The sequence below is a fragment of the Anopheles maculipalpis genome, chromosome X, assembly GCF_943734695.1.
Source record: "Anopheles maculipalpis chromosome X, idAnoMacuDA_375_x, whole genome shotgun sequence".
NCBI classification, from domain to species: Eukaryota; Metazoa; Arthropoda; class Insecta; order Diptera; family Culicidae; genus Anopheles; species Anopheles maculipalpis.
In genome coordinates this window covers 12,025,856-12,052,922 of record NC_064870.1, presented here as the reverse complement: position 1 = coordinate 12,052,922, position 27,067 = coordinate 12,025,856, and the positions used below count along the sequence as shown (strand labels likewise).

The following is a 27,067-nucleotide window of genomic DNA, read 5'->3' as shown; positions in this document are numbered from 1 at the left end:
TTCTGTGTGTTTACTAGACAGTTTTTTATTTCTTTTTTTTTTCGCTCTCTGTTTGCTACTAATCCCTCCATTTGTAATGGTTTCAATTTATTGATATAAAAATGTCAAGGTACGCTTTTGTGCTGCTGGTGGAAAAAAGTGTAGTTTGATTTTTAAAATAGGAACATTTTTGGCATAAAAATAAAATTAAAGTGCATTTTTTTGCAGCACGTAAAACAAGTGTAACCGTGGGTAAACCAATACACGGAAGGAGATTCAACATCTTCAAGTTCGTAGATGGCTCGTTTGTTGTCTCATTTAGTGAAATTTTATAGCTATGTGAGCGCGTCTTTTATGGTCTTGAACAACTCCCTATCTGACACAAACTGTCACCTGTCATTTGTGACATTTGTGTTAATATTACAAATTAGTTTCTTTGGTTTTCTTCTTTTGCTGCTACAGCCTTCAAATCAGGTGAAATAGAAAGCTCCTTTTCCCCATATTTCATACCCTTAAACCCCTCATCAAATCTCATTCTAGCCACTTATAAGAGGGTGTTATGCCACCTGGGCATAATGTGTCAACGGTATGTTTTTTGGGAATGGTTTTGGGCAACGAACAGTAATGTCACACATACATGGAAATACATAGAAATCAAGTAGTGAACTGAGCGAACGGACGTGTTCTCCTTTTGCTCCGAAATTCCTCCTTTTTTCTCCTAATACAGTCCACTCGAAAAGGACATTGTGGTCCTACGGAACCGGATGCGAAAACCAGTGTAGTGTTTCGCGTGTTATCGGTGTATGGAACATCCGCGATCGGGTGTTAGCGGCGTGACAGTGCGTCGCTACTGTGAAAGAGTAGCACTAGCCGGAAAACAAAGTACCGTGATTCGGAAAGTGTGATGCGTTGGAAACTGCTACAAAGCTTTCCACTTGACTAAGGAAGATCCGCGATCGGATCTTAGTGACGTGACAGTGCGTTGCTACTATGCAAAGGAGTAGCACTAGCCGGAAAACAAAGTACCGTGATCCGGAAAGTGTGATGCGTTGGAAACTGCTACAAGGCTTTCCACTTGACTAAGGAAGATCCGCGATCGGATCTTAGTGACGTGACAGTGCGTTGCTACTATGCAAACAGAGTAGCACTATCCGGAAAACAAAGCACCGTGATTCGGAAAGTGTGATTCGCCGGCATTCCTCTCGATAAAGGCATTCTGCTGATCGAAGGTAATCCGCTCAATAACAGAACATTGAAACATTCGCGAAAACCACGTGTGATTGGCGTGGCGTGGGTTTGCCAAAAGCAAATGGTGGACCGGCACAAGTGAAGGTGTGTGAATGTAAAGACAATGCAATCACCGTTTACTCGGTCAAAGAAAGTGAAACGATCACCGATAAAACGTACGACTCCTTCAACAATACCAACACAGTCGCAACAGCAAGAAGTGAAGAAGGTTTCCAACAAAATGGAGGCCCAACTACAAGCTTTGGTGAAGCAGCGAGAGGGAGTGCGCAACAAGCTTAGTCGTGTGTGTGCATCCTTATGTGATAGTGATGGGCAACCGAATGCCAACGTAAAAAATGTGCGCTTCCTACAGCTCCAAGAAAAGGCTTTGGCAAACATGTACAATGAGTGCAACGAAATTCAAAGCAAAATCTACGAACTGTCCCTCTCAAAAGAAGAAGACGAACAGCAGAACAATCTGTACATCGATTTTGAGAGAAAGTTCAACGAAGTTTCGTTGAAATTAAGTATGTGTTTTGATGCCGTGCCCAAACGTGAAGCAACTCTTTCAGTTGTGCCATCGACCTCGCATGAATTTTCGCCTTATCTGCCACCGTTAAATGTTCCCTTACCAACATTCGATGGTTCGTACGAGAAGTGGTACGCATTTAAAGCAATGTTCACCGCTGTGATGAACCGATACAAGCATGAGGAACCCGCGCTGAAACTGTTCCATCTCCGGAACAGTCTTGTCGGAAAGGCAGCAGGTATCATTGACGAAGTGTTAGTGAACAACAACGACTATGAAGCCGCATGGAAGATCCTTGCGCAACGGTATGAGGACAAACGTGTGGTCATAGAAAAACACATTGACAATCTTTTTGGCTTAACAAAGTTTAGTCGAGATAACGGTGCTAATCTGCGTAAGGTGATCGATACTTGCAACAAGAATGTTGATGCATTGAAGCATCATAGCCTTTTGGTTGAAGGTCTTGGTGAACAAATGTTAGTGAAGCTCATAACAGGAAAGATGGACAAGAAGTTACAGGTTGCTTGGGAAACGAAGCAAAAGAAGAACGTGTGCTCATCGTACGCCGCATTAGTAGAGTTTTTGGAAGAACAGTGCAGAATTTCCGAGATGGTCGACATAGGCGTGAAATCATCGACGGAATCTATTAAACCAAAAACAGTGACAAAAACATTGGTTGTTAGCGATTCCAATCAGCAAGCGAAATGTACAGTGTGCAGTGAGGTTCATGAACTTAGAAACTGCGAACGTTTTAAGAGTAAGAGTGTTAGCGAAAGGATTGACGTTGTGAAAAGATCTGGCGCTTGCTTTAACTGCCTGTCGAATGGTCATCGCATCCGCACATGTCGGTCAGGTTCTTGCCGTCGATGCGGCAAGAAGCATCATAGCTTACTCCATGAAGATCGTTCAAGCCATGTTCCCGATCGTGTAGCGCCAACAGCGTTAGCAGAGAATCCAAACTTGCCTGCTGAACCACCGACAACTCTATGCACCAAGGAAATGTATCCTGAGAGACAAACTGTTCTCTCGACCGCAGTGGTATTAGTAGACGGTTTGCGTAATACTCCTTACCCGTGCCGAGCGATTCTGGATTCGGCTTCACAAATGAATTTTGTTACTGAACGCTTTGCTAATCTTCTTTCTTTGAGAATGGAATCCACTAACGTCATAGCTAATAGTTTGAACGGTAACAAAACCCGTTTAAGCCGTAAACTGCACACAACGATTAGGTCTCGTGCTGGTGACATCGTAGCGGAAATTGAATTCTTAGTGACCCCACGAATTACTGGTGAGCTTCCGTCCAAGTCTTTTGATATATCACAGTGGCCTATCTCGAGCGAACAGGTGCTGGCCGACCCTACCTTCAACAGAAGAGGACCTGTCGATATGTTAATTGGCGCTGAATCGTTCTGGGATCTAATGCAAGATGGCCGATGCGATCTTGGTTCCAATCGACTTGTGCTGCAAAATACGAAACTAGGTTGGATTGCTGGCGGTGTGATTAGGAGCGACACGACTATCATTGCACGTACACTTTGCAACACTACGGATGATGAGCCGCTTACGGAACTACTGAGGAACTTCTACAAGGTAGAATCCTGCGACGAGCTCCGCCCTTCTCCGAAGGCGGACGACGAGGTGTGTTTGGAACATTTTCAACGCACACACGAGCGAACGAAGGAGGGTCGTTATGTGGTCCGACACCCTTTCAACGAACGTAAACGCGAGCTTGGCGACTCGCGTGAAATGGCACTGCGACGATTTCTGGCGCTGGAGCGAAAACTCGAAAAGCAGCCCGACCTGAAGGAACAGTACTCACAGTTCATCCGAGAGTACGAGCAACTAGGACACATGCGTGAGATTGTGGAAGCACCAAACGAGGACCCAGGGTCGGTGTTCTATCTACCTCACCACTGCGTGCTGAGACCTTCGAGCACTACAACTAAACTACGAGTCGTGTTTGATGGATCAGCAAAGACGTCGACGGGTGTATCCATCAACGACGTTTTAATGACTGGACCAACAGTCCAAAACGATCTCACTGCAATTCTTCTTCGTTTTAGAGGGTTCCAGTACGTTTTCACACTGGACATTCCGAAGATGTTTCGTCAGGTGAGGGTCCATCCGGAAGACACGAGGTACCAGCGAATCTTTTGGAGGTACAACCGGAACGATCCACTAACAGTACAAGAGCTGCTCACTGTTACCTATGGATTGGGACCTTCCCCGTTCCAAGCAACCATGGCGCTTAAGCAGGCAGCTAACGATCATCAGGGCGAGCTCCCGAGGGCTGCCGAAGTAGTTAACAAGGGAACATACATGGACGATACGTTAACGGGAGCTGATACACTTGCTGAGGCATGCCAACTTCAACGAGATTTGACAAAACTGCTAAAGAATGCTTGTTTCAGTGCTCATAAATGGTGTGCTAATCATCCTGATATCGTTGCAGGAGTAGCAGAAGAACTTAGAGGAACTTCTTTCGAAGTTACAGACAACACCTCCAAGACGACAGTGAAGACTTTGGGTGTTACATGGAATCCGCTTGAGGATTGGTTTTCGGTGTCTGTTCCTGATTTCGACCACTCACAAGAAATGACTCGGCGAAGGCTCCTGAGTCAACTGGCCAAGATTTTCGACCCGCTTGGATTTTTTGGGCCAGTTATCACCTACGCGAAGCTGATTTTACGTGAAGTCGGCGAACTTCGGATAGATTGGGATGACACAGTTCCTACCGAAGTTAATGAGAAGTGGCGAAATTTCCGAACTGAGATGACAGCGCTGAGGGAAGTTCAAGTTCCGAGATGGATTTCCTGGAAGAATGTGCTCAAACTAGAACTGCAAGGGTTCGCCGACGCATCTGATCAAGCTTATGGTGCCTGTTTGTACGTGCAGGGTTCTTTCTCGAATGAGGAGCCCAAGATGCAATTGATCTGCAGCAAATCTCGAATCCTACCGAAGAAACGGAATCCGAAGCAGAAGGCCCTCACGACCCCTCGAGCGGAACTGATGGCGGCATTGTTACTTGCTAGAATGGTTGTGAAGTTCCTGGACGCTACGGAGCTTAGATTTGAATCTGTTCATCTCTGGAGCGATTCAAAAATCGTGTTGTGTTGGCTCAAGAAGTCCCCTGACCTGTTGCAAACGTACGTATCAAATCGGGTAAGTGAAATCCAACAACTCAGCCTATCTTTCCTTTGGCATTATATTTCCACTTACGATAATCCGGCCGATTTGATTTCACGTGGAGTCACACCGAAGAAGTTGATGAAGTCTACGATGTGGTGGCAGCCTCGGCCACTACAACCCATCGTCAAGAAGGCGGACTATACGGAAATTCCGGACAACGAGCTGCCGGAAATGCGAGCTGGAGTGGCGTTGGCCACTACCGTTCCTGTTGAGCGTTTCCCAATCTTTGAGAAGTTGGGAAGTTTCACGAAAATGGTTAGGAGTATGGCTTACTTGGTGCGTCTCGCTAGGTTTATCAAGTCACGCAAAGGGGAGGTGATAAAAGGTCAACTCACAGCAACAGAATTACGTACAGCGACACACGTAATTATACGAATGGTTCAGCGAGAGGCCTTTCAACAAGAAATCCTCGCTCTAATGGACGATTCGAATACAAATTGTCGACTCAATGGACTAAAGGCGTTTTTGGATCCAGATGATGGTATCATACGAGTTGGTGGAAGAATCAAGCGAGCCATCATACCCTATGATAGTCGGCATCAGATGCTGTTGCCGGCTAAGCATCCTGTCACCGAGGCACTTGTTCGTCAGTTACACATTAACAACTTGCACATCGGGCAAAGAGGCCTGCTTGCAGTTGTACGTCAACGGTACTGGCCGTTGAACGTGAAGAGCACTATCCGTAAGGTGACACGAAAATGCATCGTCTGTTTCAAGGCGAACCCGTTTAAGACAACGCAAATGATGGGTGATTTACCATCGTATCGTGTCCAGCCAGCCCCCGTTTTTTCGGATACCGGTGTAGACTATGCAGGTCCTTTCTCCATCAAGTCATCGACCTCTCGCAAGCCGCAGATCACGAAAGCCTATGTGTGCCTGTTCGTATGCCTGCAGACTCGAGCCATACACTTGGAATTGGTCTCGGACTTGACGACAGACGCGTTCCTTGCAAGCTTGCGGCGGTTTACCAGTCGACGAGGGTACCCGAAATCGATACGATCTGACAATGCAACCAACTTTGTCGGAGCCAAAACGGAGCTGCACGAGCTTTGGCTTATGTTCAAGAAAGAGTGCACCACGAAGAAGATCATCAACTATTGTGCCGACAACGGTATTGACTGGTCGTTCATACCACCGCGAAGTCCGCACTTTGGCGGTATCTGGGAGGCTGGTGTGAAGCAGGTCAAGCACCACATGAAACGTATTGTTGGTGACAGAAAACTTTCCTACGAGGAGCTCTACACGACCCTTACACAAATAGAAGGGGTACTAAATTCTCGACCCTTAGTACCGAGCTCAGACGATCCATCCGACTACACTGCAATCACCCCGGCACATTTCCTGATAGGTCGAGAGATGCAAGCTGTTCCAGAACCCGACTACTCCATCCTAAAGGAGAACCGTCTCTCACGATGGCAGTTGGTGCAATCTATGTTGCAACACTTCTGGAGACGGTGGACTGCCGAGTACTTGCCGGAACTCCAAAATCGGTCGAAATGGCTGAAGCGGAAGGAGATCAAGGTGGGATCGCTTGTACTACTAGCAGACCAAAATACACCACCACTACACTGGCCGCTTGCAAGGATAGTAGCTGCACACCCCGGAGACGACGGTGTGACACGTGTCGTTACCGTTAGAACGGCGAATGGAGCGGAGTTCAAACGCGCAGTTACAGAAGTCTGCTTGCTGCCGTTGGATGAAATTGATAGTTGAAATACTATTTCAACGCCGGGGAGGATGTTATGCCACCTGGGCATAATGTGTCAACGGTATGTTTTTTGGGAATGGTTTTGGGCAACGAACAGTAATGTCACACATACATGGAAATACATAGAAATCAAGTAGTGAACTGAGCGAACGGACGTGTTCTCCTTTTGCTCCGAAATTCCTCCTTTTTTTCTCCTAATACAGTCCACTCGAAAAGGACAGAGGGTTAGCAACCAAATGACCCTAATCGGCGAATACCATCGATTGGAGCACTTTACTATAGTTGAAATCTTATCTGATTACCTACCAAGCGAATCTGACGTAGTATCCTCGGTAAAAAAAAATACCCCAAAACGGCCTCCTGTCCCACGCACAAAAACTTACCCGTTACGACATCAATGGCAACGAATTTCCTTTACTCCTGCTCAGCTCTCGAACGAACAAAAACGGCACAGGATGGAAACAAGTCAATTAAAGATGTTCGGTGGGCGGTTATCTTCATTATTACGATTATTTCAAACGCTCGCGCCGGTACGCTGTGTGTACCGTTTAAATGTTCCCCGGCCTCCGGTAGAGTTGGGCCCGGATTGGGTTGAGAGCCGAAACGTCTCCACTCCCAAAGAATGTTTACCTTTATTTTGGTTAATTTGCTAAAAAAACGTCATCGTTCAGTAGATGACAATGCTCGAGGCATCCGCAACACCACGCAAAACCAGCAAACGACGGGCATCTTAAAAGAGCAACTTTTCGCACCGATTCAACATCCACCATCAAGACCGAGAGGAGTTTTTGGTTGGCAAAAATCTTCGCGTCTGCGTTCGAGATTGCGGTAGTGAAGCAGTTGAAAAGAGAGGCAGGAAAAAAACAAAGCCACCGAACCTAATTATGCGCTGCACTTTAGGCCTGGATTGTGGGCTACGGTTTGGTTGGTGCCGTGACCAGGAGTAAAGCAGGGAGCGCGATTTCCTGTAGCGAGCCGCGAAAAGACACACAATCACACAATATTATCTTAATCTATTTAATTTTTATTTTATTTCTTCCCTGCCCTTTTCCTCTATCGTTTACCCATCCCTACGTGCCTGTCTGCTTTCTCTTCTGTACCTCCTGATTACACCCTTTTTTTCTTATGCCGCTGATGAGCGGCTTGTAAGTGACTGTGTTCCGCATGGCCAAAACATGAAGAAAGTTCATTCGTTCTGATGCTTCGCTGAATGCTGGAAGGGTGTTCTTTTGAATGATGTTATTTGGGCTAAAGAAAAACGTGTGCCCATCCACGTGGTTCCGCGGAGCATCGCACTGTTGGCTAGCACACTGTCATAATTTTGACCATTTTTTTGTTTTGTTTTCATGTAACCAATCGAACGATGAAAGAATGGAATACGAAAACTTTTTTGCTATAAAAAAATATTATTTGCTATAAAAATATTAGACTGAGTGTAATGAATACAAAAAAAATCACCTCAGTTACAATTCCATACCCCATAGTGAGATGTCGCCACGCTGTAGAAAGGATTAGCTACTAACATGGCAAGCATCAACGTGTACACAAGCACAAACTCAAATAAAGATAACGCACCGAAACAGGGACAGCGATTTTGGAACCAAAAATTCTCCACCAAAGAATGTTTTTCTTTCTCTCCCGTCCCACAAAAAATACACGAGAACAAATAAAATAAAATAAAAAAAAACCCCATGGCACAAGGAAAAGGGATGGCACGCCTGGAATGTTCCCCCTTGAAAGGACAAAACGATAACGACGACGAAATTTTCCAGGTTTGCTCGTTTTGAATTCAAATTATCTAGTTGTAATTTTAATTATATTTTATAGCAGCGAAGGGAGTCGTTCGCACTTGTTTCCGTTTGTCGCAGCAGTGAGATGGCGTTCCATTGCTATCCTTTTTTTGTTTTTTTTTTTTTGCTGTCCTGAGACTACACTGTCTAAACCGAGCTGTGGAGGAGGATTTTTAATTGTGTTCATCTCGCTTGATCGCGTTTTTCCACACGGCGCAGAAAGGGTTGGGAAAAAAAGCTGAAAGAATAACAGCAGCCTCAATTCCGTCTTAAACGCGAGTGAGTGTAATTGTGTGTGTGTGTGTGTGTGTGTGTGTGTTCCGAGAGACAATCAACATTGGCATGCAGGGTGAAAGTACCTTTTAAACCCTTGCCATTACCACGCACTACACCAACTTCCTTCCTTTGCGAAGATGAAGTTTTAAAGCGATGAATTTGTTTTATTTGTTCCCGTGGCTCGATTTCCCGGGGCTGGCGAAGCTCATCAAATAACCCTTATCAGTGTGTAGTGACGTTTCCATTTTTGGGGTGTTGTCGTAGGCTGCCCTGACGAGGAAGGGTATCAACGTTTTAGTTGACTTCAAACTCTCGTGGAGACAATTTTGTCTGGGCCGAGATTTGTTGCCGGTCCCCAGGGGGAAAGCTACTCTAGTGCTAGTTTTGTGACAGTTTTGTGACTGCTATATGGATAAAGTAGTTGGAGAGGAGTAGGTAAGGAATACATAAAAATCCTATTTGTTCTTTGTGAAACAAGCTAATCAGTGTCGAGGCTGGAATTCAGATGTATAAACGGTTCCAATTTTACATCATAACGCGTTAAATAGATTATCTTTTTAAGCACGAATATGTTTAACGTATCCAAGTCACAGTAATATATCCAAACAAAAGTAAGTCCATAAGCAGGGAAAAAACTTTAATATTTAATTGACTGAAAAATGTCCTTCCTATCGACTAATGTGTAAAACTGTCATTTGCACAGGTATGCGAAAAAAAGGAAGAAAAAAAACATTGGCATACGCTTACCATGACAACAAGACAATAAAATCACGTCCACACACACTACGATCGTACGTAAACGATTCACTCTGCCTTTTGTTTTTTCTCGGCCATGCATCACTAAGTGAAGTTCACGAAATAATTACCCACACTGAGCAGATTTTGCTGTCGTTCAGTCTGTGTGTGCCTAACTTGTTCTTGCATTTGACTGGACGCTTTGACAGTTTCGCTACCACCGTAATAGATAGTGGCCTATTAAATCGTTTCCGAGAGGGACCAAGCAAGAGTGAGAACGAGTAGGTGACACCTTGAAACAAAAGACGTAGCGTACATCACAGCATCAGCAGCAACTCTACTGAGAGTCAGGTGATTTCATCTTTCCTGTCCACTACACACCTGCTACTCACTTACTAGCCGTATGTCAACAACTTTGGAGAACACAAACACACACAAACATACAAACAAATATACAGCAAAGTGACAGCTAGTCTGCGGGCTGTCATTCCGTTTCCGAGCATAAAATTTTGCAAACCACTTTGCTCTATTTGGCACGTTTGACATCGCGTATGGAGGAAGGGATGCCTTTCGAGACAGAGCTGACCCGAAAAAACCTGTTGGCAGCGCTCGTACACGGATTGTACTTTTTAGCTGCCGTGTTCCGCTTCACCGCGAATCATTTCCTTTCCGAGTTGTTGCGAACGATTTCCGGTTGCTCTTTTGCCGCGAAGGGCGAGATGTAGAAAAGACAACAAAAACAACACCAAAAAAAAACACGATCACCAACAACTCACAGGACCGAATGTCTGCCGGAAATGATATTACTTTATCGTCTTGTCCTCGATGTCCTCATAGTCAGCACCACCGTTGATGCGCCCTAAGAAGTGGGAAGAACGGACGACGGATGTCTCTCGCTCGCTCACTCTCTATCGCTCGCTTTGAGTTGTTGTGATTTGTTTTTAGCCTTCCATAACATGCCAGGACATCCAACGTCCGGTAAAAGAGAGCAAATCGAGATCCTGCCAAAGTCTCGAAGCGACTAATTCCACAGCTTCAGGGATGAAAAAATCGCTCGCCAAACAAACCAAAACAAGGGACAAAAGCACCGGATACTAAACGGTCCGTCTGACAGTGCGACCTAACCAGCAGGTAGTTGAAGGCAGAAGGCGAAGGATAGGATGGACGATGCACAACTCGACATCAGCAGCATGAAGAGAGGCTACATTCAATTACCTGCTCTTATGTAATATTGATACCACAGAAATATGACAATTGACAAAGGCACCCTCTACGTCGTTGCAGCTCCCTCCCCTGCCAGGAGCCAAATCTCCGGATACAGATAGCGTCCTGTTTATACGGGCATGTTTTTTTTTTTTCTATTTGTGAGAAAATTTGTTTTGTTTTTGTGTTTGCTAGTGACCAGCCGTAGAGCAGTCCGAATCATTCGTAACCTTTCGGAGGAAACGTTATCTCTAGCTTCTAGGTAGGGATGAATTCTACAAAACTCCCTTCACCTGACAGCTAGGCTCACGGCTGTCATTGCGTATAAAATATTAAAAAAGACTCATTTCCGGCGCGCTCGAATTGAAAACGCACTTACTGGGAAGTATGGGAAAAGGGAATAGACGACAGGTTTAGATCAGGGGCTGGCAACCTAAGCTAGGGTAAAGATTACCAACAGTCCAACACTTAGTTACTGCGAGCAACACGTTTTAGAGAAGAGTTTAAAACGGTTCGACATGCTTGTTGCATACTTGTAGGCGTTATCAATTTGACATAACACTTACACACAGCTAAGTGTACACATTGTAGCAACAAAAGAATTCTTCATCCCTGCTTTAGATGTATTCCAACCGCTAGATGCCACCATTGCGCCAGCTTCCGGTATAAGCAGCAGGCTGAATTGAACCACTCACCGGAAGGCACAAAATAAAACAAAAATAGCCGAACAAATCACGCACCAGATGAAAAAAAAAAACTAGAGACCAAATTCAACTGACGGTATCTCGCTATAAAACGCCTGCTCGCAATAGTAAGCTACTCTAGTGGTCTTCGTACTGACATTTTTGGGGTTTTGATTCCATTTTTTTTAACTTCACCTGCTTCCTCCACATTTCGACATTTCGGTCGTTGTGATTTCGCTATTCGATTTGTGGCAGCTTGCAGGCCTCTTTTTTCGGGTTGATAATCAAATAGTCGAAAATTCCGTTTTCTATCCACAGTGTTCGATGGAACAGTGGTGTGGCCTAACAATGGTAGCCAACAAACATGAACCAATTTACAGAGTACATCCTCCCGGTAGGGTGCAGGGAAAACAAAACACATCTGGGTATTGTTTTTTTCCGGTTTCATTAGGGGGTTTCCCAAGGATTTTGTGCGAGCGTGTGTTTGTGAGGGAATGTGTAGTTTGTGTTGTGCATGTCTAGCGAACGCCTGCCGGACAGGAATTTGAACCTAGAGTTTGTGTTTTTCAGCCCAGGCCACATATCATTGTAAATGAGACGCGACTTTGCCATCTGACCATCAATATCTGATTCGTGAGGCCATATGGAGTTGAAAGACATTAATTTGGAGTTGGAAGGCATCAAATATATGAACGTTGCCAACATAGCTTTCGAACTTTAAACTCTTTTAATGTTAAAATTTTTCTCTTTTACTTCAAATAGTTACAGACTACAAAACCCTTCTCTGCAGAGCGCCAGCCAGAGCACTTTCCTGCCATCCGCCGCTGTGCATCACGAAAATGATAAATGATGAGCTGAATGTGATTGTTGTTGCTGTTTGGCGGTTTGTATGTTTGCCTTCTTCAAATTGTAATTTTGAACTTCCCCGAAAGGCTTTCCCTCGGCAGGTCGCGAGCATTGTTACAAAATTCTCATCACGTACACGTGCCCTCAGCATCGGTAGCATCGTACTCCAACACATCGCTTTCCCGATAAGCTACGCGGACAACGAAAACAAGGGCTCGCCGCGACTTTTGCCACAATATAAAACAGCCCAACGAGTCTAAAAACTACATCTCGGTGGTTTGAGTGTGGTTGGGTGAAACAAAAAAAACACATAGGAAGGATGCCGCTGGTAAACCGCACCCGCAGCATTGAAGAGACTGTTGGGCAGGACACCTCCAAAGACTGCGATTCTCTATCCATAATGGATGAAGATTTGCTCGTTCTATCTATTTCTCTTCTCGTGCATACAATGTATGTGTATGTTTCTTTGTACGTGTTACGACAGATTTCGCACCCCTTTGATGTGTATCCGTACCCATTCTCGGTATCCGGTGTGGAATGTACGGTTTTCCCTTGTCGGATCGCTGGTGCTAGCAAATGGATCGCAACAAAACTGGTTTTCCACCCTTGATTTTACATTCCATTGGTCCCAACGCTTGTTGGAAGCGGCCATCGGGAATGGTTTAAAAATTTGATGATTTTTGAAGATTTGATTCCGACCAATAATCGTAAAGTGTGAAGCATTTCTCGCATCTCGCGTTAGATAGGTGAGAAAGCCGCTACTAGCGCCCGAAGGGTAGGCAATCAGCACAACACCCGTTCACGACGCTGCATGTAAACATGTGCTTCCGCGTCGAACGTACGTGTACGTGGTACAAGTGTCTTTTACCTTCTTCTCTAGTAGATCCTGCATCTTGGTTTTCTTGTTCAACAGGAAAAAAAAGGTTACTTCAACTCGCTACAATACAATATTCCACGTTGCATCGATTTATTAACTTTTGATTGGGAGCTAAATGATTGATTTTGTGTTCGTGCACTCTGTTGCTTTGTTGCGATAAAGAAGCCGGAAAGCAGTCGGAAAGGACGCGAACGGACCCGGGAGTCGGTTTAAACTTTCAAACGAAAATCGATCAGCACATGCTGCCTTGGGAAGAAGTCGGTTCGTTAACAGGACGCAGAACAACAACACCAATTAACGATAGAGGGAAGAGAGCTTATTTTGAATTTATACGTGAGTGTGTGTATGTTGAAGTTTTTTAGGACCATTCTGTCACCTGCCAGTAAACGGTAAGTAAGCCATTAGTATTCTAGCCAAGAGATCTCCCCAATCACTGCACCATTGCTCAACCAAAAAGGAGCAACAAAGCAAAGAGTTCATTATTTCGTTTACTTTGCATAAATGGTGGCAGAATTTGGGGGATAGCGAGATACCTTCCGGTATCTACGGAGCAAAAAGGTGTCGCAGCACGATGCTGCATCATTCTTCAGTGTTAGGCACCCCGCAACCAGCATATTGTTTGCCGAATCGATGCCTGCCAGGTACATTAACATTATCTTCATAATTCAAAGGGAAGACACCCTGCGCTTGAGTCCCTGCCGACACAAGCCGCTTAAGAGTTTTATGTGCCGTACCGTGGCGGCAACGTGAAATCCACTACCGGTGCTACTAGTGTTAGATGCTGATGGTAGAGTAGAGCACGTTTTTGACGGCACGAAACTGTGGGTATCCTCATTCTTTTTTTACGTAGGCATCAAGAAGAAAGTATCGATATAAGGGTTTAATAAAATGTATTGGTCTATGATGACTTCAGTCTGAAAACTAGAAAATATTAGCCGGCATCTGTCAAACAATCAAACAGTCATAAGTAGTTAAACCGAAACAGGTGTACTCATTCCGAAGCTTTTGGTATTTGATGTATCAATTTGACCGATTAGCTTAGCATATCATAAATTTGTAATATTTTTGGAAGAATTAATGGACTGGAAAAAAATTACTAAACCTCCTGCGCATTTATTCATGAACCCACTCCAACGTATGAAAATCGGATTCAACTCCGGAAAAAAATCCGGCATTAACTCCGCATTACTCCAGAGTTTTGAAAGTGGAATATTCGGAGTTGAATCCGGAGTAATCCGCAGTAATCTCCATAACAAACTCCGGATTCAACCCTGGAGTGCATCACAGAATCAATCGCTGTCAACTACATTCTGGACTATTAACGCTACTTTTACTTTCCTCATACTGGTTTTATTATAACTTGGCTTTATGATAATATTATAGAAATACCATTTGCTTTACTTTGCGTCCTTCCAATCCACTTGGCTGCTCCGTCCTCCTTCGCATGGGACAGAGGTGCCTGGCACACTTCATTTATTTTTGGATCCCAACCGTGTCCTTTCTGGAATGTTGAGTCCCAACTCCGGAATCGTCAGATGAATTCGACCGAGGAGGACTTACCCATCACTTGAGTGAGGAGAAAAATAAAAACTTATCCATCACTTGTCCTCTTAGCCCGAATTGTATAAAACTACTTGTTGTGTAATGTGAATTGCATACATTTAGGCCAATTTTTCCGAGATCAAAGCGCTCTAAAAGGAATGTTATGTGCTACAACATAAGTTTCGAACGTGCACATAATACATTTATTTATTGGTTTTCCCTTGACAACAGTTCTGTTTTGTTTTTAAACGCAAAATTTTAGAATAGAATACTCTCTGAAATCAAAACTAAACGGATTTGAATAATTTCTACATCCTTCAACAGGATTATAAATTGTTTCAAGAAATTCATCTGTTTCAAAGATTTTACCATTAAAGATAAAATCAGCTTCTTCCCCTTAGGGAATTTCCTCAAGGTTCATCGAGACATACCATACGGGAATGAGACTTGTATTGAGATTGTTCCCGTATTCATTCGATCACTAATGGGTTTGTTTTTTCTTGAATAAAAGCGTATGTGAAACCCTTCCGATACATGTAACATAGACAAAATACACATACACTCACAAGGATCTTCCAAGGATAATAGAATCCTTAAATGGAAGTCTTCTACACCACTTGGAAGTGAACAAATGAATATGATATATTCAAACGCACACGGCCGTGACGTTAATAGATACGTTGACTACCCTACCCACTCTCCTTTGCTCTCCAGCCAACCCATGCCCCTCCAAAAACTTCACCTTCAGGACCTTCCGATCCAAAAAGATGACATAATAACCATTCGTCGAACGAAAAACCACAAATACTACGACGCGAACGATAAAACCCTCGCACACCAAGGCTTCGGCAAACTTTTGTGCGCATATTAAATATCGCAACATGCCCCGGATTCGTTGGTAAAGTTTCGTACACGGTACGTACTCAACAATCCGTTCCGCAGCGACAAAACATATCGCCACCCCCTTCGGCTCGTCCCAACACAGCCGGCGAAACTTCCGATTCTCGAATGTCACCGAGCCAAATGTCAAACCGAGCGGAAGGGGGATGCGCCACGAGTGAGAGAGGGAGCCATACGACGGGAGGAAAAAACACAAGATAACAATAAAGATGTTAATTTCAGATATAATTTCTATACAAAATTTCCACTTATGAATAACAGGAAGCCGTTCGGTGCCGCTGGAGCGACACCTCCATTCAAACTTGCAGGCGTCACCAGCATCTTCAGCGTGTTCAACGGTTGACGGCCGTCGGTTTCGGCGTGTCATGTCTCATTTTTGTTTTGCGGCACAAAAGTGTCGCGAGCCGGGAAGAAATGTGAACCTTTACCTTACGCCCTCCATTACTCCGCGCAGTCGAGCAACATTTTCCACTAAATGAACTCCGACGGTCGACGGTGAAGAAGTTTTGGGAAAACTTCTACACTCTTCTATCTCCCGCGCACAGACACACACACACATCTCTCTTGCGTGTGTGTTTTGTAATGGGTAGCGACAAGGGATCCTTTCCCTCGTGCGACACATCTTAACCACCACTACACTTCTGTCACGTTAATTGATCTGTCAGTTTGAGGAAAATTTAGCAGAAACCACCCATCCTGAAGTTTTCCGGTACACCAAACCCCATTACCTTCTCAAGAAGAAGAAGAATCTTTCCTTTCTGCTAGTTTATCACTTCTTAGCTGCAACTAATTCTCGCCCCAGGATTTACTCCTCACACGCTCTATGTGTATGTGTGAGCGAGGGTACCAGCAGTATGGCACAGCATGTAGACAAAACTGTATCCTGACATTGTTGCCGCCGGCAACTAAAGGACACGATCATCATCAATCATCGGTCGCTAGTGTTGCAGGAAGTGAGCAGGGTCGCCATATCTACCCAGGAAAGGGGGAGGGGAACGTTTGTCCTGGGATATTGATTCAATTGTTGTGTGCGCGCTCGTGGATGAATTGTTAGATTCCCGCGCCAACCGGAAGTTGAACCTGATTAGGCGAATAAAGCGTTTTGCCGGTATTTGCAAAACGAGATACGCTGGGGCGCTGTGTTACACATGATTAATGGACACCCGAATCTATCGTACTCTCCATCGCTAGGTGTTAAACGGTGACCAATGGTCACGCACGATCATGAGACCGCACGCAATAAATGGCTACCGTTTCCGTTTCGTACGATAGTGTGCGAATAGCGTGATGATAATGAAAGAGGTAATAACGGGCATTGAAGCATATCAATTACGGAATGTTTTCGGTGTATCTTGCTCGTCCGCACAAATGGTGATAGTGCACGAAACGTACAGACAATGCCGATGAATAAGAAATGGTAATAGACTAGCGCAATTCAAGATCCTCACCAAGGTGATTCGCCGAGTTCGAGAAATATTCAACAGAAAATTCATGCATTAAAGATGTTCAGGAATTCTAGGTTCTAGATTCATAATTTATGAGAATTAGACATGAAGAATAGTTTTCTTGTGTAAGATGTCTCTATAGGCTGATGACTTCGATAACCATTTTTTTAAGTATGCTAGGGCGCTGTTGTCGGAAGTCATTCTCTTGAAGTATACTATAATATCGGCAAATACTCATTACTAGAAGCGTAGACATCTGAGATGTCAACCTATTCGGAGATCTCTGTGGTATTAAAGATAAACTATCGCTCAAGATGCACCTCTCGTATTGGCTGTCTTTTAAAAGTTTATCCATCTAGAATGTCTAGACCTAGTTTCTTTTGTTGGAACAGAAAAATGACTCTGACTACAAGCTGAAGATCTTTGAAGGAGTATCTACTATTATGAGAAGGACTCTTAATAATTTGATGACGTGGATGAATCATCAGAAAACTAAATCTACACGTAAATGATCAAGAACTTCAGTTATTAGGTGCTACTCCTTCAAGATCTCTCAGAACTCTCAAGCATTTCAATCCATCATCAATACCCAACCAGTACTCGAATGTGCACTATTGAAACTGAAAGGTAGACAGGCATCAAACCGATTACCTGCTCATTACTCTCATCCTCCTCACAAAAAAAACCCTCACTCCACACCGAAATGTTTTATCTCACGCTCCATCTCTCACCCTTCCAGGCAACAGACGCGTGGCGTTGCTGGTAAATATTTGCTCGCATCACACTACCGCAAAGTTTATTCGATCGTGTTGTACCAGCGCTAGGAAAGAGTGCAAAAAACACGCACAGATATCAACACAATGATGCGATTACTCAACGCCCGTAAAAACAAACCCGATAAACACCGCAACAATGACATCGGCAATCATTGGGCCGTTTGGGTTTTGTGTGCGGGATTAAAAGTAGCAGATAATGAAGTATACGGAACGTGTGTGTGTGTGTGTGAGTGTATGTGACCACCCGCTGGCTGGAGGCTTAGTGGGCATCATTAAATTAATTATGGTTTTTGGGCGATTTATTTCTCGCCCGTGCGCTCGTGCCAAACGCGGGAACGCCATACATCCGTTCCGCGGTATTTATCGGTCAATCGTTTATCGCTTACTCCCGCAGCCGGTTGTCCCATACGCACACACACACACATTCCACTGTGACCAGAGGTAGAGCACCATCAAAAAGGACCATCGTACAACACGTCGGGCCTGTTTGAGTGTGCTGCGGATTGCAGAGTTTCAGGAGGTAGTTTTGAGTGCAGCTTGTATGCAAAAGAGCTGTCAAATGGGCAGTCGTTTGGTGAATGAGCACCACCGTACCACGAGTGTGACGAGGGTTTGCCGTTTGTTGTGCTTGAAAAAAACCTCCCGACCCCCGTTCCTTGCGCGTCGTTGAGCCGTTGTTGTCCGGCAAAGTGGCAGCCGGGTACGTTAAGAGTGCTCCACAGTTTTGCCCGGTAAACTATCCAGAAAACAGAGAGTCCTATCTTTTTGCATCTGCCAGGACGTGTAAACAAAAGTTTAATTAAGAAACAAGATCCTGCCCGTGTGATACCGACAGCAGGCCGGGTTTCGGCCTGGAACCAAGGAGCCAATCTTCCGAAAACCGCACCAACGTGACCAACGTCCAGAAGTTTTTCCTTCCAAGTAGTTACGAGCAAAATACGGGCAGAACAAGAAACAAGCTACAACAATGGCGATGCCTCCTTGTCGGTCTCGGAGCAGGCATTGGTCCTAAGCAAACATTGGCTCCAATCTGGTTGCTGACGATTTGCGCTCGCTTATCGGACCTGCCTGCCCCTGACTGATGGCACTCGGGGTTTTCTACGGTTCTATGCTTTGCCAAACTAACACTTCTTAAATCTCTTTGCCTGTTGAAGTAGCCGGAGGCGAGAGACCTCATCCCGCATGCCAGTGCCGAATGTTACCAACAGAAGAAGACTTCAAGGAAAGCTAATTTTCTTACAGACATTCTTCGATTGTTTCTTGTCGCTACCCCACAACCGGGCGAGACATTTTTGACGAGATGAGGGTATGAAACATTGGAAAAAGAGGTATATCCTTGGATAGCGATAAGAGTTTCAGAGAGAAAAGATAATGGGTAGCTTGTAAGTTGAATGTTGCAGCTCCTCCATCTGCTCTTCAAGAACAGGAAAAAGCTCCATTTTTCGAAGGAATCTACCATGATGCCCCCTCAAGATCGTTCGGAAGGGGAATGCACCAGAAGCGGTTGGTCAATTTCGCGCGCAAGGACACTGCAGGACACACACTGTCACTATGTATACATAACGACGAAGGATAGCCCAAAGACGCCTTTCCCATTGGGGCGTGGTACGGTTTTATGGAATTTAATAGTTCTCCCGCTCTGTCGCTGCGTTCCTTTCTAATTTCCATCTCGTCTCTTACTCTTTCGTTTCGACGTTTCTCTCTTACACACTCTCTTACTTTTCCACAGACACACAAACAGCGTGAAATTGTTGCCGACTGGGGCGCGACTTCTAGGCGGAGCTTTTCCAAGCATACGGAACGCTTTTGTGCTGCACTACATGCTGCATTCTGCTGCTTCGTTAGCGCTTTTTCCCAACCAACTTGACATCGCTCTCTTTCTCTTCCTCCGACCCTTTTCCTGCTGTAATTCACTCATGAAATCGCATTAAGATGCTTCAAGTGCTTTGGGAAACGTTTTCCCCAGCACACCATAATGTCGGCGATTGGGTTTTTGTTGGCGATTCAGCGTTTCAGACATTGATAGGGTCCTTGTCTCTGTCTCTCTGTGCAAATATTGCTATAAAAAATAAGCCATTGTCGGAGCAAGTAAAGAAAAAATGAAAAGAGCTACGAATAAAAAAAACTATCACAGTCACACACAGCTAATCCGGAACAAACACACACAGCAGAGCAAACACACACACGAGAGTGAAGATAAACGATTTAATGCTATTACTTTCGGTTCATACGAGGTACGAAACGAACGTGGATGTTGCGAATGATCTTTTACCCGTTGTTAACCTTCCGTTTGCTCACAGCTACTAGATAGCGAATGTATGCAACGTTTGTACACGTTGTAACAAAAGTACAGCGCCTGAATGCATGCAATGTTTTGACAAAATCTTTATTTTCAATACTATTTTATTTACATTTACATTCACAAGATGCTTTCGGTAGAATAAGTGGTGCTGAGATGTGATTTTACATATTTAACGAAGTCTTACTGCCATAAAAACTTTTTTGAGGTCATTTTATTTTATTTTAATCATAACATATCGTACGATTACCCTTGTTATCTTCCTGTTATAAATTTTTTCCAGTCCATAAACAGATTCATAAGCAATACGGCCTGGCCATCCTATATGAAGAAAAAAAAAAAAATAAACTGGATACATTCCTGGTGTTATGGAGTTAGGTGTTGATCCTTCAAGTGCTGTTTTATGACTGTCCGGTTTATTCTCCTTTTTACTATACATACATGTACTTACATCTAACGCTTCCACTATACGCTTACATACTACCTATACTTACGACACTACACCTGGCAGGTGAGATTACATTAAAAAAAACAAATCAGCATAATTTTAGCGGTTTCAGCAATGCGCCTTTTAGTTATGCAATTGTTTTTGAAAGTGCTTCTTTTCCACTGCTGTTAATCAAACAGATTTTTCAAGGCAGCTTTCTACAGCTTAAATAGCGTTTAATTGTAGTTGTACTCATTTAATGGGGATTTCACTCACACAAATGATTCCTCGCGACCACCACAGTAATTTTCATCAGTGCTCTCAGTGCAAATTTGGGTTTTCAGGTTAGTAAAGTTGCTCGATGAAGCATGGCTTCAACATTTTATTTTATTTTTTACAGAAATACGACGCCTGAATGCAGGCAAATTTTCCTAAAAAATGCTTCTACACCACTACCAATTGCATTGGTGCTCTTTAAGGAGGGTTTTGATGAAATAATAATCATTATTGTGTCGAATATATCGGCCAGGTCATATTGCCAACAATTAACATATGAGTAAAACACATAAATCATCTTAGCTAGAAGACTTTTCCTACTCCAAGCAGAAGGCACCAATTTTTGTAAAAATGATATTTTCTTCAATTCTAATCGATTTTTTTCAAAACGAAAGTAACAGTATGTCCGAAATGGCTAAAAAGCTTTCAAGATCGTGTTACCCGCAGTTCAGATTTGTAACAACGTTTCTCCTCACGGTAAGCAGTTCAAAACTAACAAGCCAATGAAGCAGAAAATGGAACGAGAATAGATATGAATACAAAAAAAAAACTCGATGAAAACCATCATCCAACATCATCTAACAAGCTCGAGCACCATTTCCCGGACAGTAACAACGTTTATGCAAATTTTTATTGCGATTCTAATTTCCTGAATCATCGTTCCCACCTTCCCACCATCCTCATCGCTTGCTTACAACGGGAAAGTCTGTCGAAGTGTTTCGTTGATGTGGCTTTACATTCTTCCTGCTTATGTTTATGTGTGTTTTTGGTTGCTTTTTTGTTGGCTTTTCCTGGCTCGTTCGTACCAACAAGCGGTGCCACTTGTTTTTCCGCTGGAGTTGTTTTTTTTATCTCTGTTTTCCCTCCCACTTTATTTTAGAAGGGAGTTGGGAGAGGGGAGATGAGCGGGCTGGAGTGGAAAAAGTCCAACCAGCTCTTGGTCCATTTAAGACGGGCGGTTTATGCGCTGTTTATTTTAAGATCGTTTGTAATCCACCAATGGCTTCTTTAAAGGATTGTTAATGTCTTGTGCGTGAAGTTGGTGAAAATAGCGTCAGATAAAGCACACGTACTCGTGATAAATGAAAGGAGAGAAAAAGAGAGAGAGAGAGAGAGAGAGAGAGAGAGAGAGAGAGAGAGAGAGAGAGAGAGAGAGAGAGAACCTCAGAGGAAATGGATTTTTGTGCAAGGTGAAGGTGTTTTTATTTTCGAGTATTGCCTCAAGGACAACCGGAAATCCACACCCGTAGAGCTGGTTCCCCTTGTTTCACGTAGCGAAGAAGCTTATACAGCAAAAAAGTACCAAACCGGCAGGCCAAAATAAAATCAAAACCAAACCAGTTTTTTTTTTGGGTGGGGGGGGGGGGGGCGGCAAATGTACGCCGGTACGTGTATGCCCGTAGGAAAAATCGTGCTTCAAAGTGGGTCAGTTTCACAGTGCTCAGCGCGAAGAAATTCGGCATTTCCCAACTTAAAACATAACCTACATTCTTCCTAACATATGGCGTATCGGTGCAAGAGAAAAACAAAAGTAACGAAAACGATAAAACAACTTTTCCCTCAGGTGGGTCGACGCACGAGCAATAAAAAGAAAGGAACGAACCCCATCCACACATTCCGGGTGCGAATGATCACATATTCACACGCATTACACGTATACTTTTAGTTAAGGTTGTCAGCGAAATAGACTGTAAAAATGATTGATGTACTTAGTTTCTTAGCTCGGAACCGCGCTCGGGGTAAGCTGCACGATTGTTTCGCCCGTAGAAAGAATAGCGGCGAGCACCAGCATCAAATCACACACATGAGGCCAACCAAGATGGGATAGATTCCGCGTTGTTCTCTTTCAACCGTGTTGGCTAACGGCCTTTTTGTGTGTTTCGATTCCTTTTTTTTTTGGTGGGGGGGGGGGGGAAAGAAATGAAAAGAAAATTGAGTTCCATGGGGGACAATTGTGTGTGTTTGTGTGTAAGAGGAAAGGAAGCGAGCAAGAGAAAGGAGGAAGGAAAAACGAAGTGAGCAATAATCGTAAAGCGTATATCTTCATTGCCACAAAACGCGAGAACAAAAGCTTTAACTTGCCTCACCATAAATCTTCTAATGAACCCTAACCCCACTCGCAAGTATTTCGTAGTACGGAGAGAATGGGGGGGCGAGAAGGGCGTGGCGATGAAGGAAAGAGGGTGGTTGGTTTTGGGGGTGCACCATCAATCAGCAAATACGGTTGCCCATGTCCAACTTGGCTTGTTAGACGCTGCTAAAACAAGCTATACGCAGGTTGTTAAAAATAGTATACATTTAGGCGAGTTTATGAAGGCTGTGAGCCTTTCTAAAGTAGACAATTTTTCACTCATGACCATCACGAGGGTGCTAAAAAAGTTGTTTGTATAAACATTGTATACTCATAGGCGAACTTCTTTCATCGTCTTCGGAAAGTATGCAATCCTCCACGCTTGATCGGTGGCTTGATCACTGACTCAATGAAGTAAGGGCGCTATCACCAATGTTCACTGGCTTGCTAAGAATGCTAAACAGGCTTTTAAAGGGTTGAATGTGTAATGATTAGTCTTGGACAATGAAAATGTTCTGAGCAATCCCAGCTTCTGGAGATGTTTCCTCAGGCTCTAGTATGGCTTTATTATTTCAACATGCATGTTACTGTCAGTATTGACATTGGACCCCAAATAGGTGATGTTTTTGAATGACTTCAATGATCAAACATATCAGAAAAGCTTGTTCTTCTTCACTCTCTTCGGCTCTTCAACCTCGAGAGCAAATATTTCTGGCTTCCGGGATTAGACTGCGAATTCTGCGAGTAATCTTGTAAATCCTGTCTTTACATCAAACCTGTGAAAATCGGTATGTGTAAGCATTATCACTGGATGTTTATTATTCATTTCTTTCCTCTAGTCCGCACCTGTAGGCTCCAAAAGAGAAGGTAGTACAATTTACTAGAGCATAACCTTAGCTTTTTCGAGGCGATTTTCTAACGTTTATAAGCCCAGCCAGTTCTGTACGCCATACCAGAGCTGTTGGGCCATCTAAGAAGTCTTACAGCGTGTTTGGTCATACATATTTGGACTCTTTCTATACGGCTGATCCAGTGATCAGTAAACGCACACAACACAACGAACGAGTATTCAAGGTTGGATCGAACATGATCGTTGAATTCTTTCGTCAGTTTCCGGATTAAGCCAAGAATTCTTCTTCTTCTTGGCCTTGAGCTCAGGATAGAGCATGTCGCGTCGTCATGGCCAGGTCGCCAATCAGTTTCCAAGAAACTCGGTCTAGGGCACTTGATCCAGCCAACGAGCTCGCTGTGCTCCTCTACGCCTCGTGCCGAACGGGTCGCTGACGAGCACCTTCTTGGTGGGGCCATGAGTCCGGCATCCTCATCACGTGCCCCAGCCAACGTATCCTTCCGGTTTTGACTACCGTCAGGATATCAGCGCCGCCAAACAGTTCAGCTGGCTCGTGGTTCATTCTTCTTCGCCACACGCCCTGCTAAAGATAGTCCTTAGCACCCGCCGATCAAAAATGGCAAGTGCATTGGCGTCCTCCTTCAGCATAGTTCAAGACTCGTACCAGAAGATCTCTAACCAGAAGATCTGGATGGTTGGCTCGATCTCTTGATATGCTTCTGACGCACAACAAAGCCGATAGGTCGATGATTACTGTGAGATCAGTATATGACAGGATCCTTCAGGTCCAGGTCCTTTATGAATAAAAAAAAGAAGATAGTGCCTGAAGTATTCATTTTGCATACTAATTGCATACTTTCAGGTGTATTTCAAAGCAGACCTAGTACAGTTTTGTTCAAACATTGTTGAGTGCTGGCTTGTTATAAGTGCTAAACGAGCTTGCATACTATTTACGCGTTGATTAAGTATTTTTTGTAAAATATATAGTAATATAACACGCTCCTGCTAAAGACTACTATTAATTATTACACAAGCTGTACGATCCGTTGAAAGCTCATACCTCCCACTACGTACTGTTTTAGTATTGGACAAACATCTACCCTCCGCATCAGCAAAATCAAACCGTTAAAGAACACAAACAACTTAAGAAAAATTGGCGATGGAAAAGTTTTTCCCAGACACACATAACCGCCAGACAGACACATTTACACGCGTGATAAATTGCTGTTGTTGTGCTTTCTGTTTGTTGCGTGGTGAGCGCAGGTGAACAACAATGGAAAGCAAGAGCCATAACATACAAGCAAACAATCGTTAACTTTCCCAACTTCCTCTCGAGGCTTTTTCACTCCCTCCCCCTCCCCCTCACCCCCTTCGGCTCTTCGCCACCTCGCTGCCCAGCCCCATCATTCAAAAGTCAATCGGAAATGATGAAATAAATCATTTGCTTGATAAAGTTTTTATTGAATTCCTTTTCACGAGCTCGAACGCCAGGAGAGCCGAATCAATTCGTTCGGCAAGTTTTACTTTTGCAAAACAAAACATAAATCGATCATGCTCAAGCGAGCCGTTCGTCTACAGCCACCTTAACCCTTTTGGGGCTTCATTTTCCCTATGTTCTAGATGGGACGGGCGATGGGTTCCGGCTTGAAGAAACTAAACTAAGTTTCGCTCGTATTTTAAGGTGAGCAAATAAGAGTCAAACAAAGAGGAACGCAAAAAGCAACACCCAACAAACCCACCCACCCCTTAAATGGGTGCGGGAAAAAAGCACAAAAGATTTCGGAAGCACTTCACACAAACACACCACCCGAAAAAACAAAACCGGCCATACAAACATTCACCATATGTGTTCGCTTCTGGATGTCTAATCTCTCTCTCCTTCTCTTTCCCTTGAATACTGTCTTGATACACGAAATTTCCCGAACCCGAGGTGAAATTTTACCCCCTCAAATGCATACACCGGGGGGGGAACAAAACTGACACAGAGAAGGGGAAAAGGTTTGTTTTCTTAGCAAACAAATAAATTTAATATCGATATGATTCCATTTGCTTGAGTTTTCCTTCCGGCAGCCGAACTGTGGGCCGTAAATGGACACAATGCCGAACAATAGCCGTTTTGCGGGTTTTTGCTGGCTGCTTTTGTAAAGCGATCCGATCCGCCACACTCCTTATCGCCACCAGGCCTGGGCCCGGTCTGAAGGGTGATTTGCCAAAAAGCGCACAACCCCACATAAGCGGAGCAAAGACTTCCGAACCCAACGGCACACAGCATCATCATCATCCCTTCATCCCTTCCAGCAAAAGCAAAATCATCCCACAAATGGTTGGGCAGGCAAGGGGGGGGGGGGGGTGGTGGCTCGAAAAAGAACAAAAAGAAGTGATGATGTTTGCCGAAGCTGGTGAAGAAAACCAGCTTACAAGCCATAAATCGAAAGATTGTATCATATCTTGATTAGGTTCAGCAGGATTCACTTCACCAGAACCGGACCGGTGCCTGCACGCTTCTGTGGAGGGGAGTGGAGGAGAGGAACAAAAAAGGCCAGCGGAGAAGGAGAGTAAAAGGGAAAGGGAAGCGGCGGGAGAGTCCGCCGAAGGAAGGGAATAAATTGGCTCTTCAGAACTGTTTGCGGAGAAATTATTTCATTCCTATTTTTCCACCCACCCAACAAGAGAGATTGCGTGGGGAGGAAGGGCAGGGGAATGGGGAAAAGGGCACAAACGGGTCGGGGATAAAGAAAGCGCGCCGATTTCATGATTGCGGTAATCATGACCAGCACTAAATGGTCCACCGCTCCGTCGTTTTCTTTCGTTCTGGTTTCGTGCCCGCTTCGCTGTCAACGGCCAACTGGAAAAGTAAAGGGAAAAACGGTGGTCCGGTTCGAATGGGAAAACATTGGTCGGGATGCCTTTTGGGTGGAAAATAACTAAACACGCACCACACAGAAAAATAGCTGCTGATCAACAAACATCAGTATTGTTATTGGTTTGGTTTTGTACTCTTCGTCTCTTTCTTTCCCTTTTCGTGGTGAAAACTAATTTAGTTTTCCTTGAGAAATTATTTTTTTTCCTTTTTTCTAATTTACCATTGGAAACCTCGAGAGGGAAAGTGGGATTGAACGTAGGAAGCAGGCAAAATGATTTTTAAATAATTTTCCTTTAAAGTAAAATTTGTTTTACGATTTGCATATCTTTAGGCGTTGAGTGTTTTTCTACTAGCAAACGATTAAAATTATTTTCACCAGCTTTTTTTTACAAAAAAAAAAACCTTCCAAAACAACGTACCACAACACGGTTATTAAGCTGTGGATGGAACGCGAAAATGGCAAAACCTTTCGCTTGAAAATCCCAAAATCGCAGGAAATTGAGCGATAAATCGGTGGAAAATTCCAAAACCAATCGTCCCACGCTTCTTGCGCTTCCAACCATCATCGTTTACCAA

General features: G+C 44.0%; 4 protein-coding genes across 4 annotated transcripts in view; 3 read left to right on the top strand and 1 right to left on the bottom strand.

The window, feature by feature from the left end:
- LOC126559830 (DNA damage-regulated autophagy modulator protein 1) overlaps nt 1-27,067 on the bottom strand; it is a 399,963-nt gene that overhangs the window by 93,620 nt on the left and 279,276 nt on the right. The window lies entirely within an intron of this gene.
- LOC126560583 (uncharacterized) overlaps nt 1-27,067 on the top strand; it is a 499,122-nt gene that overhangs the window by 304,414 nt on the left and 167,641 nt on the right. The gene's annotated exons all lie outside the window — the stretch shown is intronic.
- Nucleotides 1-27,067, top strand: part of LOC126560131 (BTB/POZ domain-containing protein KCTD8) — a 346,716-nt gene that overhangs the window by 154,684 nt on the left and 164,965 nt on the right. The gene's annotated exons all lie outside the window — the stretch shown is intronic.
- On the top strand, nt 1,331-6,637 carry LOC126563480 (uncharacterized). The gene is made up of 2 exons (XM_050220128.1): nt 1,331-2,211; nt 2,965-6,637. The coding sequence occupies exons 1-2, from the start codon at nt 1,331-1,333 to the stop codon at nt 6,635-6,637; spliced, it is 4,554 nt and encodes a 1,517-aa protein (XP_050076085.1).

Coding starts and splice junctions, on each gene's coding strand:
- LOC126563480 (XM_050220128.1), top strand. CDS start 1,331: ATGCAATCACCGTTTACTCGGTCAAAGAAAGTGAAACGATCACCGATA. Junction 2,212..2,964: donor GAAGGTCTTGGTGAACAAAT/GTTAGTGAAGCT, acceptor CACAACGATTAG/GTCTCGTGCTGGTGACATCG.